Here is a 15865-nt window from a genome sequence, read left to right on the forward strand (position 1 = left end):
TTGGAGGGTCTTTAACAAACTCTGAAAGCTAAGGGAAAAATAAAAAAGCAGAGGAAGAATTGCAAAAATGGCCTGGCCAGCTAAGTTTAAAAGTGGAGCACAGGGCCTGGCAGCGAAAGGGTTAAAGGGCCATTTGCCTCCACAGGAAGCCCAACTGACAATGCAGCAGGACAATTGGAAGAAAGGGACAGGGTGTTGTCACTCTGTAAAATAAAGTGAAATAAAAGGAAGTAACTTGAAAATGGAAGGTCCTCTTTACTCACACTTTATTAACCTAAGTTAGCCATAAAGGGCATCATGTAAACTCCAAACTTCCTGCAATAATAAATGGCTAAGATTGTACAATACTTTACTACTTCTATAATGGATAAACAAAATGAGAAAAAGTAACTATAAATGGATTATAAAATAACTATTTTCAATCAAAATTTCTGAAATTCATTATTTTTTGTCACAGAAAACAGTTGGAATAAGCATTCCCATTACAAACCCAACAATGGATGTCCTAAACTTTCATGTTCTGGTGGATGGTGATGGAGTTACTGGTGATAACAAATTTACTCTACAACCCAAAGAGACGTTCCCTTATGTAGCAAAATTTTCCCCAACCAAAACAGGGATTTCCAGTGCAAGGTAAGTCATAGAGCACAAATGGAGTGAATATCAGGCTTATTAATATTGTAAAGCTGATATAAACCCAAACCATTCTTGGAAACAGTATACCACCATATATTTCTACTATAGTTCTACTTGCCATTTTAGGCACAAAGAAAAAACAGAAAGGAAAAAATATATAATTTAGCATGTTTCAGAACTTTTTGTATCATTATCTTCTCCATCAAGGTTGCAGATATAAGACCTGGTTTATTAAAGTGAACTCATTCAGGGACTTTTTTTTTAATGCATGATGTACAGGAAAATGAAACAGTGTTGTTTTCACATTAGCCTGTTTACTTTTTCTCACTTTACACTTACGCGAGTCAGGCCCAGGTATAGTGACATTGTTGATGTTGTATGTCAAGTAGCCTAAAACAAGAGCCTTGCTTTAATCCTGCAACCCTGCATACCTTACCTTTGCTTTTTTTAGCAACAGGGGAGTGAGAAAGGGTACAGATATCTCACATGTTTATTTTAAGGCACACAGGGATTGATTTACAAAAACTCGAGTGCAAAATCTGGTGCAGTTGTGCATTGTAGCCAATCAACTTCTAACTTCAGTTTGTTCAATTAGGCTGTAGGCTGATCAATTTCTGTGCAGATCTGCACCAGATTTAGCATTTTCCAGTTTTAGTAAATCAACCCCCATATGCCAATGTATTCTGAATAAGTCATTTAGCACATAAAATAATTTAAATGGTCACAATTACATTTACTGCGTGCATCAGGCAAGAATTCATTATTAACCTAATGTAGTGGCAGCTTATTATTATTAGAATTCATATTCAGTTTCCCCCAATCAGCTATTAGATTTCATGGAGCTCTGTGCTCTAACTCTGCAGTGTGTTTCATCAGATCCCCACCCCCTGCTTTCTGCTACTGAGAGATACTGTGTAAAATGTGTGTTTTAGAAGACTGTAGAGGAGAGAGGGTTGCAAGCAAAAAACATTTTTTTCCTTGCATTTGATTGGATATTCTTTGCAAAGAGAAACTTCACCACAATCACTAAGTTTTGAGAGAAATTTTGTTGCACAGTGCACATTCACTTGATGAGTGAATAGTGTTGTCAGAATATTTATACTGCTCTGATATAACAGTGTCTCAATTTTTGTAAATAAGCAAAGATCTGTAAGTTAGGAGAATCTCAACTTATTTCCACAAATCAATATGTAACATGTTCTTTTTAATTGATTCATTTCTTTTTAACAGCATATACCAATCTCAGTGAAAACAGTCTACAGTAGGGAATATATAAGAATATTTATTCACAAGACATGTATTCACAATAAATGATTAGACTTGAGATGACATTAAGAGATAACTTTACATAAAATACAAACTAAAATGATAAATGCAATGTGATATGTAGCTCAATGATGAAATTAAAAAGAAAGCAAGATTACATTTTCCCCAGGTATAGTAGAAACCATAGATAAGTGTTCTATATAATCAGACCACAATTGTCTGTGAATTGCGCAGCCAACAGTCATTCCGCTGCAGTTGGAGTGAGAATTAGCTATGCAAAACGGGAGACTAATATTGCGCTAAATCTGATATTAATAAAAACGTATAAAAACAAAAATCAGTTTTTAGCAAAAAACCTAATATGGTTCATATGGCTGGGACTGTAATCTTGTTACCCTTAAATATGAAATATAAAACATATAAGGAAGGAAATAAACAATAGTAAATAACAATCAGATAAATAGCAAGGTATATTTACCACACTTAAGATGGCTGCTAGCTTAAAATGGTCGTTACCAGAGTCCTTAAGATGGCTGCCTTCCCAAAATGGTGGCCAGTTAGGGAGGAGTTTTGTTTGGCGTCCTTCAAAGTTTCAGATAAGGGATGGAGCAAGATGGAGTATGTATAGATGAGTATATGTATGGATGTGAGTAGTGTGTGTGTTGTAAGTGTAATGAATGTTGTCGTAATATGTGTGTGTCCTATTACATCTGGGTTTCCCTTTTTTATATTGTGTTTAAACAAAAGGCCAGTAAAATTACCATAATCTTAACCCAGAAGGAGGAACTTTATCCCCATTGGTTGGGATTACTTATCCATTAACTGGTGAGGTCATTGGGCAACACCTCTATTGGTCATCCAGTATATTAGATATTAAAACTATATAATAATTTCTTCAATTAAGAATAATCATAAGAACAATATGAAAATCTATCCATACTCTCATAGTATATACATGTCCATCTAATAGCTCCATCATATATCTAGGTAAGGATTGAACCTGGTAACGCCATTTACTAAGGATATATTTGATTGGAAATGACTGTTTTAACCAAAGACTTCACTTAGTAGCAGTCACCAAAGGGAGCAGTATCGTATTACTGTTAGATTCAGTATATAGAATACAATTGCAATATTTACCTACAGATAAACTTTGAACCCTTATGTTGATAAAAAGCTTACAATCCCAGACTTTCTAGACTCTTTGGCAAGGTCAGACAAGTTTTATGACAACTCTACCACTTACAAAAGCGTACTTAAGCCTTTCTTTACATGAAGTCATCAATATAAGTAAAACTGGGATTTAGTTAGAATATGAAACAAAATATAATATAGAAAGTTTTCCTAAATATTTATGTATGTTATTCATATATATACTCATTGGTAATAATCTCTTACATAGGATTATAATGTATCTTTAAATCTTATTTTTAAATGGGTCTAAACAGAAAATACTAAACTTTTGTTTATGGTCACCCACACAGATAAGATTATCGTGGTACAGCGTCAGCTAGACTTTATCTAAAGAAAGTCAACAGTCTATTTATTTATTACTTTAGGTCAACAACAGCATGTCTGTTGGAAACCTTTTAAAATCTCCTGAATAGACATCTTTGCCTAAAAGGAGATTTGAACTTTCAGTAACCTTTTAACAAGATGGATGCCACTGCTCAAAGTCTCTATGAAAAACAAAATATACATAGCTATAATTCCATTTTTCTTATATTTAATCTCCCCAATAATCCTGACAGTGTATTAGGTTTTAATATGTATCCCTGTGTCTTCATTGCTGGGCATGGGCCTGGTGTCAAAAGAGTGCCTAGTCACCTCCAAGGAACCTCTCAAAACTGTTTTACTGCATTAGTCCAGTTTGTCCAATTGAAAACTTACAGGTAGCTTAAGTGAAGTCAAATTACCAGGCAAGTACGGAAACCAAAAACAGGGAAAGATCAGGAGAGATGAAATTCTGGTGGAGTCATCACACTGAAAGAAAGTTGATGCAGATGGCAACCAAGAGTACCAAGAATCAAAGAAAAGGCTGGTGTCATCAGCTAAAGTACCAAGTACCTACTGAAGCTTTCTTTTCAGGCACTAACATAGTGCACTAAGTGGAATTTGATGTGATGTACAGTTCCTACTTTTGGCCAAAAAGGAAAGCACTCTAAGCATGATGAGGACAATGACAGCATGGTGGATGGCCGGGCAAAGGGTGCTTACGTTGAGCCTGTGAAGATGTGTGTGTGTGTTTGGGGGGGGGTACTTTACCCCAATCAGCTATCAGAATTCACAGAGCTGTGTGCTCTAGCTCTACAGTGTGTGTGTGTGATGTCAGCCCCCCCCCCCCACATTCTGCTGCTGAGAGATCCTGTGTTTTGGAAGAATGTAGAGGGGAGAGGGCTGCAGATAAACAGATACAACTTGTGTAGGAGAATTTGTTTAATCTCATTGTATCACCTGTAAACATGCTACAACCTATACTGTCATTAACCAAGGAGATGGAGTGGGACTAGGTGTGATGCAACCTAATGGGTGGGGCCAGCCCTTTTTTCTAGTACCAATTAGGTTGGATTTATACTGGAATAGAAGTGGTAGAAGGCTGAGCCTGCTAAACAAAAAAAAAAAAACTGTGTATAAAAATAAAGTATGTGTACATTTACAAAAGATAAAATAAAATGTAAAGCTAGTATTAACACAATGTAAATAAATAGGTTTTAGTGCTTGTGTATTGAATACATGTTTCTTAAGTATAATATACTCTATTCAATTATAAATGCTGTGTGATAAGACAGAGCAATCAGTCCAGAGAGTGGGTTGAAGGATGTGGTGGTCAGTCCCAAGGGTGACACAACATTGAAGTATATACATTTTTGAAGAGATACCCTCTATTGGATGGGACTTTAATATTAACTAAACAAATTAAATTATAAATATCATCCAAAATTATGTAATGACTTTTAGTAAAAACAATTATTTTATTGCCAAAAAGCTACCAAATGGTAGATTGGTGTGAATTCACATAGTATACATATCGACATCAAATTTTTTATCTTGGTTGTTAAACAGTTATACATTACATTAAATACATAATGAAATACTGATTGGAGTGGTGTGTGTTTCCAACGGGTTTTGATAGATAGATATATTGATTAGTCTTCATCAGGGATTACATACTCCACTCCTAAAAAGCACAACAGTAATCAATACAAAAATATTAGCATATGTATTTAATTCATAAACAAAAACAGAGATGACATGCTCCCACCAAAATGGGGACATCAACTCCTCATTGTCTCTACATTCCAATGCATACCCAGTTTTCATTTCCCTCCGGATCTCCCCCTGTGTATCGAGGCCTTCACCGTGCAGATTCTAGAGCCGAATAAAACATTTTCCTCAAAGGTCCACTGAATTTCCAACCTGAAATACATATGTCCCTTTGAGCTCCATTTTGATTTTTCAAAATTTCCCCAGTTTTGATTCAAAACCTCATACTCACCACCGAGGTAGGCAAAACCTTTTTATATACTTTATGTGTATCTAGTTATACTTGGAAGTCGATTAGGAGACCCCCTGTAGTCCCTGGAACATGGGAAAAAAAGGTTGAGTGTATTCTCTCAGCTGTTTCAGAGGGATAGCTATATACTTCTTGTACCCATCTCTGTAATAAGAAATAAGTATCTTTTTTTAATAAACTAAAATACTTGATTTTAATAGCTGATATTATCCTAGGGATCTCTCTTTGACCAAAGCTAAATCTTACCTCTCAGATTCAAATAAAAAACATAGAGGTATGATATATCCACACCTCAGGGCCTCGATTTTTATGGTGATTGGTGAGTACAAAATAAGAAGAAGAAAAACCACAATCAAAAAAGTTGCTCCCAGCCTCTGTCCTCAGCCGATAACCTAAATGGAAACAGAGAGAGTGATACGGCTAGTACTGTGCAGTCTAAATGGCAACAGGCATGTATATGCATATATTGTGCCTTGCTGGTCATTAGCTGATCTCCGGGATCCGGTACTTACAGGTTTGGGTTCACGTATTCCCTGTATCAAGGAGCCCCCTCGAGCAGTCTCCTGTATCTCAGGAAGAAAAGTCTGTCTCCTTAAAAGTACTGCGCCTGCGCCAAACGGCATGACGCAGTACGCATAAACATATTGCCATCACTTCCGGGTTTGACGATGCTAATGTTTACACTGCACGTCTCTTTCTGCTGTTCCCAAGCTACCCATTGCCCGGGAAACGTTGTGTTTATCTGAAGTAACTGTTTCAATATTTTCCTGTTTCATATTATTTCCAGGTAAAACAAGACCTTCCCATATGGGGAAAATGTGGGCCCAGAATTTCCAATAACGGACATTCAATTTCTTAAAAGTTTTTTTTCTCTCTTCTCCCTCCCCTTTAATTGGAGCATTTCAAAAAACATCATAAATACCAGAAAATAAGGAGCAAAACACCCTGACACAGAAAAAAGCGGAATATATACCCTCCACCAGGGAGGGAAAGAAAATTCTGCATAGTGCCCCAGATGGTAAGGGTTATTAAACCCCTTAGGGGCTTATCTGTGCCGGGCATTTCGGTGGGGATGGAGCCACACAAAGGGCTAGCTAAAAAACAGAACCCGGAGGACAATAACTGCACATGTTTGGAGGAGAGACAAAAAAGGAGAAAGATTACCATGTCGTCCAATGCATATGCTTATGTTTTTTATTTTCAACAGATTTTTTTAATATATATAGAAAACCCAAAAATAGGATATATGCGAACATATATTTTATGAATAATTCAATTGACATACATCAGATAGGGGAAATGGTTAAAAACCTTCAGGGTTAGTCTCGGGGAACAAACGTCCTCATATAAAGAAAGTTGACTTACCATAGTTACTCACATAGGTCTCATTAAGAGGTCAACGTGAATAACTCCGAGATGTGCATTCAGGGATGGTTATGTACATAAAAATGGAGCTCAAAGGGACATATGTATTTCAGGTTGGAAATTCAGTGGACCTTTGAGAAAAATGGTTTATTCAGCTCTAGCATCTGCACGGTGAAGGGGAGCCTCGATACACAGGGGGAGATCCGGAGGGAAATGAACACTGGGTATGCATTGGAATGTAGAGACAATGAGGAGTTGATGTCCCCATTTTGGTGGGAGCATGTCGTCTCTCTGTGTTTATGAATTAAATATTTATGCTAATATTTTTGTATTGATTACTGTTGTGCTTTTTAGGAGTGGAGTATGTAATCCCTGATGAAGACTAATCAATATATCTATCTATCGAAACGCGTTGGAAACACAAACCACTACAATCAGTATTTCATTATGTATTTTATGTAATGTAAAACTTTTTGACAACCAAGATACAAAATTTGATGTCTATGTATACTATGTGAATTCTGAATTCACACCAATCTACCATTTGGTAGCTTTTTAGCAATAAAATAATTGTTTTTACTAAAAGTCATTTCATAATTTTGGATGATATTTATAATTTAATTTGTTTAGTTACCATTAAAGTCCCATCCAATAGAGGGTATTTCTTCAAAAATTTGTCTAGGGAGTAAGGTAACACACAATACCCCCAGGTAGTGAATATTATTTTCTGAAGTATTGGTTTGCTGTTTCATCTGGCTAATGATTGGCAATTCTGTAAAGCTAGTTTTTTTTTTCAACATATCCACTGCACTTCCTAGCCAGGCTCTGTTATTTCCTGGATTAGCTATGCAGTTTCCTTTGCCCCTGTAGCCTGCTTACTAGGCAGTATGCATGCATCATCAATTTTGAATTTCAGAAAGCAGTAGCATGGTTTACTTGACTGTGCTGTGTGGCAGGAGTGTGAAAATCACTAGTAAAAAAAAAAAGCCAAAGCTTTTGACAATTCTGTCAAAATCTGAACAAGAGCTTTATAAGTCTATTAAGTAGATATACAATAAAGGTGCATATATAATAATATCACAAACAAGATATACTACAACACACTAGCAGCGCTAAGAGCATAAAATACATATATATAAATGCAGTCCACTGGGATAAAGTCCATGTGCTCATATGATCATGCAGTGTGCCCAGAATATTCTCTCCTGACAATCCAAGGTCGTGAGTATGTTGGTGAATACACCGGACCCTCCACCTCACCAATGTGCTCCCCCAAATCAGAAACACTCACCAGAAATCTGGTCAACAAGCGCCTGTACCATCAGCCTATCACAGGCTTAGAAACGATCTCCTCAGGAATTAACCAGGAGCGCCGGCACTTGAACCGTCTCAATCAGATCAATTCTGGGACTCCATACTGCCTGACGTGCTGCTGGGGACAGCCTGGGACAGCAGCAGGGACATGTTCCAGTGACGATCCCTTGTCCCCGGTCCTTCCTGTACGTGCAGCTACACAACAGCAAACACAGCCCCTGCAGCTGTGCACAGGCGACCGAGGCCACCTAACTTGTACTTCCACACAGCTAGGCAGACCCGGCCACGCCTATCTCTGTCCAAGCACGCTAGCGTGCCTGGACAGAGGTAGGCGTGGCCGGGTCTGCCTAGCTGTGTGGAAGTACAAGTTAGGTGGCCTCGGTCGCCTGTGCACAGCTGCAGGGGCTGTGTTTGCTGTTGTGTAGCTGCACGTACAGGAAGGACCGGGGACAAGGGATCGTCACTGGAACATGTCCCTGCTGCTGTCCCAGGCTGTCCCCAGCAGCACGTCAGGCAGTATGGAGTCCCAGAATTGATCTGATTGAGACGGTTCAAGTGCCGGCGCTCCTGGTTAATTCCTGAGGAGATCGTTTCTAAGCCTGTGATAGGCTGATGGTACAGGCGCTTGTTGACCAGATTTCTGGTGAGTGTTTCTGATTTGGGGGAGCACATTGGTGAGGTGGAGGGTCCGGTGTATTCACCAACATACTCACGACCTTGGATTGTCAGGAGAGAATATTCTGGGCACACTGCATGATCATATGAGCACATGGACTTTATCCCAGTGGACTGCATTTATATATATGTATTTTATGCTCTTAGCGCTGCTAGTGTGTTGTAGTATATCTTGTTTGTGATATTATTATATATGCACCTTTATTGTATGTCATTTCATTTATAGCAGCAGCTTTGTTAGATATATTGTTTGTATCAAACTTTCATATATCTTTTTTACAATAGATTTTAAGGTACTTGTATTTTAGCGCCGGTTGAGCAGGTGTTTATAGTCCCTCGTAGTGCCCCGCCTACTTGCTCCTTTTTTTGGATATTAAGTAGATATACTAATATTATTAAAGACATTAGTACTTAAACTACATATATACCAGCTGAGCTTTTTAGTTGCTTTCCATTGGTTTGCTGATTTGTATTACAAGTTATTAAACCCCGTACATAGGTATGTTATCACAATAACTGATTGCCAGTAGTGGATGCTTTGCTTATAGAGGGATTCCGTTTTCCAAACTTCCTGGTAAAAAAAAAAATATATTGGAATTCTTAGGAAAGTATTAATCACTTGTATGTGCTCAATCATGTGCTTACGTTTTTATCAATGAATTTTGTAAACTTTTCTAAGCTCTTTTATCTCTTTACTCCATGAGGTTATTAATGAACATGCATGTGCAACTGACAGGAAGCAGACCCTTGACAATGCCTTCAAAGCAATGATACTGTATTTTTTTTTATCTATGATTTTTTATCTATGACTTTTTTTTTTTCTCTAGTGTGATTTTCCAGTGTGACATATTTGGAGAATTTTGGTATGAATTACAAATGTCATCTGAGAAGCCAACACCAATTAAACTTCCTGAAGCGGCATGTGAACTTGGAAAGTTAGTATTGTCTTTGCACTTTCATTTGAATGCTGTTAGTTAAACTCAACATTCGGTCAAATGAACATTTTATTTTTAGCCTTCGGCATTTTAACTGCTTTGTTGATGTACTTAGTTGTAGGTGGTAAATTTCTGCCTTGTCATCAGCCGTATGTTGTTTTTTTTTACCCTGAGATCAAATCTTCCTTTTACCAATAAACTACAGTATATTTAAAACAGAATGGCATTAATAGCTGTTTATCTTTGACAAGATGTAAAACACAGCCAGACTTCTTCTCTGCCCTCTGCATGTGCTTTTGTTATTTACCTAACCTTGGGCATCTTTGACAGCTGCTTGTCTGAAACATGAGAATTTTAAAACTGTGACCACAGAGGAAATGAAACAAGGATGTTCTCTGCTTATTTTTATTTAAAACCTGAATTGTCCAAGTAAAACTACACTGTTGCCTCTAATGTGGCAAAATGCATTTTAACATTAGAAAGCACAGTGATACAAAGTAACAGACCTCATTATACATTTGCAATATTTGGAGTACTAGGAAAAAAATAGTAGTCTTGTAGGATTGTATGGTAAAAAGATTGCAGGTTGCCTTAATCTATTCACTTTTAAACTCATTTGTACATGTTCCTCTTTTTTGTTAGTGCCATAAATGAGTTAATCTATATGTTATTTAAGTTTCATAAGATAAAGAAGTTTATAAGGGCTACATGTAACTCTTCTTTGATTTCTGAACATCTTATAGGTGGACTCGTCTTATTATTCCATTGCATAATCCTACGCAAGAAACCTTTGAGCTACAAACTATAAATACCAACCCTGAACATTTCCTAGTGGAAATGGATCACAGTAAACCAGTAAGTTAAGCTTTCTTGTATTGATAATTTGGATTAATGGTCATTTTTGTTATTAAATTCGATGACCACTGACTGTGAACTATAAATGCTAGATAAATGGCTAGGTAGTTTTGCATGGTGGCAGTCTTTTTCCTCTTCTGGCCCTTTAGTTGTACTTAAAAATTAATTTTATTACTTACATCTTCCTAATATGTAACATAAATAAAGAAAACGTTTGGGACTTTGTGTGAGGTGTGTGACCCACTGTGGCTAAAATGGATATAGACACATACAAAATGTAAAAAGAAACAGGTCAATGTGAAACCATAGTTTTATTGAAACATCAGATAAACAAATGGTGACACCATTTTACATGGAAGGGTTGGGTAAGAGGGCATGGAATGTACATAGATGATACAAATAGAAACAAAAGCACTAATGACTAAATAATAATATACATATATCCATAATGAGTATAGACATAAGTGTACATATGACACAAGGATAATTAAAACAGTAATGCAATTGAATACATGGTAGGATAGGGAATAGTAAAATTAAATTGAGTGTTGAGAGTAATCACTTCATCAGGAGCAGGTGCAATTCATATATAAATTGGTTCCAATCGTTGCCCCCGGATGTGTAAGGTTGCACGTCATCTGAGGGTGTTTCTGAAACAGGAGCTGAGGGAGCAATGCCTGCACACATCAGGTAGGCATGTGAAAACTACATGAATGATATGAATCGGCATATGGGGATCGCAAATACCTCAACGAGTCATCCAAATAGGATTCTGAAGTCTGGTGTATCCATGCTCAGGAGTGCCTGACCAGACAACTAGTACAATAAAGGTGTGTCATTTTCACAAATTATAAACAAAGGATATATAAACTAGGAGATATGCAGGTCAAACCAATTCCTGCAAACTCTTTCTCAATCCTTTTCTTCTATATTTACAGTAAGATCAGTTGAATTAGGTTGGAGACAATCTTTACCATATTTTTTTATTTTGTTATATTGGATTATGGTAACTTATCATTGACCTTCTTGAACATAAAGGAGTAATACTTTTCTTGTTTGTCTTGTGGCGTAAATTTTACTTAAAGGCTAAATTCACCTTTGACACATGATACATGTTCCACGCATATTTAGGGTGGAACATGTAAGATGTTCCAGCTCCTGCATCCTCTCTGCCCGATCCCCCTCTCCCTGTGACAGCGGGCAGGGGAACCTCCCCCTGTACCTGTCCACACAGCCGCGTCATTGATTCACAGAGTTCTGTGAATGAGTGAACTACAAGTACTGTTGGCCACCACAGATGATGGCTTTTATTTCTTAATAAACTGCAAGGGTGACAGTAGGCAGTTCATTAATTCTGCCTACAATTCAGTAACTTCCTGTCTGTATTGGAGAGATGAGCAAACAGTGTACTAAGAGTGGGCAGGATCCTGGCATTGCACCTGCAATCTGCTGATCACGGGTGCAGTGCATTACAGGCTCCAGTGTTAACAAATATTAAATGTACATTTTTTTTAAAAAATGTGCATTTATTTTTGTTATTTTTTTTTATTATAAAAGGTGAAGTTATCCTTTAAAGCTCTTGGCAGCTGTTCTTCATACATGTTGGAGACAGATCTTGATGCTCATCTTCTCATAAGAGCTTACTATCTAACTGAAAGGACAAGTGATTAAGGAGGTGCTGACTGAGGGATGAGCCGATTGAGAAAGTAAAAGTACAGTTTTTAGGAGGAGGTGGGATAGTCTTCCCCAAAGAGATAAGGGATTTGAAGAATTGCTGTAAAAGTAGGAGAAACAGACAGACTGGTATGGGGAGTTCCAGAGGATGGGAGAGGTTCTGTATGTCTTTATACTTTTTGCTATGAATTTAGGAATAGAAATTGTGAGACTGATCTAAGGCTTGCAGGAGACATGGCAAGACTTTTACAGTCATAGCTCCTGGATGCAGAGGCATGATGGGATTTGTAGTTTCACCACATCTGGAGTGCTGAGGTTGCCTAAATTTCCAATAGGAGGTTTAGAATTTATATTACCGTGAAAAGTGAGCTAGAGCTTTTTTCATTTGACAGTTCTTCCTAGCCTTTCTTTTCTTTTGTAGGTAGATCATCTGTTGATCTCTTTTTCATTTATTAGTCTTCACCATTTGTATGTGCCCTCCCTCAATCTGCACTTTTTACCCTAGGTCTGTTTACTTTTTATTTGTCATCTCCTACTGTATCTAGTTGTCATCCAGTTGTCTGCTCATTTCCGTTTACTCCTTTAATTGGACTGCCCTCTTGCTTTCGCTCCCTGACTATTCAGTGATAGACATACTCTACAAATATTTGTATAAACAAGATACACTAGAACCTTTTTCCTTTTGTTAAATAAGAGCTGGAGAAATTTCAACTGTAACTGAGACACATTTTGTTTTTTTTTGTGCTATAATACAAGACATTTGTATTAACTCTGCTGTTTCACACTCAGAAATCATGCAATCCACACCGAGAACACGCAGTAACACCCTTCAGAACTTTATAAAGTAGAGAATGTGACTTTCATGAAACAATCACTGGTGGTGAATCAGTCACCGCCATGTAACCACTTCAATACCTGACACTTTCAACCCCTTCCTGCCCAGGCCATTTTTTAAGTTTTCAGCACTGTCACACTTTGAATGAAAGTTTTATAAAATTTTTTTGAGACAGATAGAGTTTTATTTTGGTGGTATTTAATCACCACTGAGTTTTTTTTTATATTTTTTGCTATATAAATGAAAAAATACTGAAAATTAGACCACAATGTATTCTGTCACATTTCTTTGGTAAAAAATAACCCAAATCATTGTATATTATTTAGTCTGCATGAAGGTTATTGAGTCTACAAACTTAGGTATATATATATTTTTAAATTGGTTAATCCTCATGTACTGACTGCCTATCTCATATCTGAGGCCCTAAAATGCCAAGACAGTACAAATATCCCCCAAATGACCCCATTTTGGAAAGTGCTGACTGTCTATCGCATTTATTGAGGCCTTGAGGGTTAAAATCACAATATATTATCCACTCACAAAATCAGAGGCTTTAAACATCTGATTTTGTGAGTGCAAAATATGCTGTGATTTAAGCGTATTTAATAAAATTATTTATTGCACTAGGGTGGTTTGCGTGCTCTCTCTCTGTTGATTGTGTTTTTGCATTGAAAGAGCTGCATTCTGTCCAAAGTGAACTTTTTACCTCTTGTGACTGCCCCCAGTTGTATCTCCATTAGATTTAATGGACTGAATCATCAGTGGATTTTTGATCTTGCTAGTGCAGTTACTATTTGATATATAATGTTGTGGAATTATCTTCTAAGAGGCATAATGAGCCTTTTGAAAATGTTTTTTGGTACACGTTTTTGAAAAATGCAGGAAAGTAAATTATTTTTTTTCTTTTTTTTACGCAACGTTGTCAGTTTATAGAATATTTGTAACACACACCATAGGCCAGTGATGGCAAACCTTGGCACCCCAGATGTTTTGGAACTACATTTGCCATGGTGCTCAACTACACTGCAGAGCACATCAGCATCATGGTAAATGTAGTTCCAAAACATCTGGGGTGCCAAGGTTCGCCATCACTGCCATAGGCATACTTACAGTGCCTTGCGAAAGTATTTGGCCCCCTTGAACTTTGCAACCTTTTGCCACATTTCAGGCTTCAAACATAAAGATATAAAACTGTAATTGTTTGTGAAGAATCAACAACAAGTGGGACACAATCATGAAGTGGAACGAAATTTATTGGATATTTCATACTGCATATTTTGCTTTATGTTTTGGATCATTGTCTTGTTGGAAGACAAATCTCCGTCCCAGTCTCAGGTCTTTTGCAGACTCCATCAGGTTTTCTTCCAGAATGGTCCAGTATTTGGCTCCATCCATCTTCCCATCAATTTTAACCATCTTCCCTGTCCCTGCTGAAGAAAAGCAGGCCCAAACCATGATTCTGCCACCACCATGTTTGACAGTGGGGATGGTGTGTTCAGGGTGATGAGCTGTGTTGCTTTTATGCCAAACATAACGTTTTGCATTGTTGCCAAAAAGTTCGATTTTGGTTTCATCTGACCAGAGCACCTTCTTCCACATGTTTGGTGTGTCTCCCAGGTGGCTTGTGGCAAACTTTAAACAACACTTTTTATGGATATCTTTAAGAAATGGCTTTCTTCTTGCCACTCTTCCATAAAGGCCTGATTTGTGCAGTATATGACTGATTGTTGTCCTATGGACAGAGTCTCCCACCTCAGCTGTAGATCTCTGCAGTTCATCCAGAGTGATCATGGGCCTCTTGGCTGCATCTCTTATCATTCTTCTCCTTGTATGAGCTGAAAGTTTAGAGGTCTTCATAGATTTGCAGTGGTCTGATACTCCTTCCATTTCAATATTATCACTTGCACAGTGCTCCTTGGGATGTTTAAAGCTTGGGAAATCTTTTTGTATCCAAATCCGGCTTTAAACTTCTCCACAACAGTATCTCTGACCTGCCTGGTGTGTTCCTTGTTCTTCATGATGCTCTCTGCGCTTTAAACGGACCTCTGAGACTATCACAGTGCAGGGGCATTTATACGGAGACTTGATTACACACAGGTGGATTCTATTTATCATCATTAGTCATTTAGGTCAATATTGGATCATTCAGAGATCCTCACTGAACTTCTGGAGAAGTTTGCTGCACTGAAAATAAAGGGGCTGAATAATTTGGCACGCCCAATTTTTCAGTTTTTTATTTGTTAGCAAAGTTTGAAATATCCAATAAATTTCGTTCCACTTCATGATTGTGTCCCACTTGTTGTTGATTCTTCACAACAAATTACAGTTTTATATCTTTATGTTTGAAGCCTGAAATGTGGCAAAAGGTCGCAAAGTTCAAGGGGGCTGAATACTTTCGCAAGGCACTGTATAATTACATCCCAAAACACATTGTGCTACAAATCCATCTAAGTATGGGGATAACATGTGTTTTAGAGCCCAGCCACACAGAGGGGCCCAAGTTTAAGGGATAATCTTCAGGTGTTCCAGGGGCAAAAAAATATGCATTTAATTTCCTGACTACCTATGACTAGAGATGTCTCGAACTATTCGCCAGCGAACAGTTCCCGTCGAACGTCACTTGTTTGCGTTCACCACGGCGGGCGAACATATGCGATGTTTGGTCCGCCCCTATACATCATCATTGAGCAAACTTTGACCCTGTACCTCACAGTCAGCAGACACATTCCAGCCAATCAGCATACCCTCCCTCCCAGAGCCTCCCACCTCCTATAAAAAAGCAAGGGAAGCATCCAT

General features: G+C 37.7%; 1 protein-coding gene across 1 annotated transcript in view; it reads left to right on the forward strand.

The window, feature by feature from the left end:
- Nucleotides 1-15865, forward strand: part of CFAP47 (cilia and flagella associated protein 47) — a 702231-nt gene that overhangs the window by 528888 nt on the left and 157478 nt on the right. The window contains exons 52-54 of the mRNA XM_082245539.1: nt 458-633; nt 9598-9705; nt 10449-10560. Coding sequence (XP_082101665.1) covers nt 458-633; nt 9598-9705; nt 10449-10560 — 396 coding nt within the window. The remainder of the gene's footprint in view (nt 1-457; nt 634-9597; nt 9706-10448; nt 10561-15865) is intronic.

Source organism: Pelophylax lessonae, assembly GCF_965119305.1.
Source record: "Pelophylax lessonae genome assembly, chromosome: 2".
In the NCBI taxonomy this organism is placed as follows: Eukaryota; Metazoa; Chordata; class Amphibia; order Anura; family Ranidae; genus Pelophylax; species Pelophylax lessonae.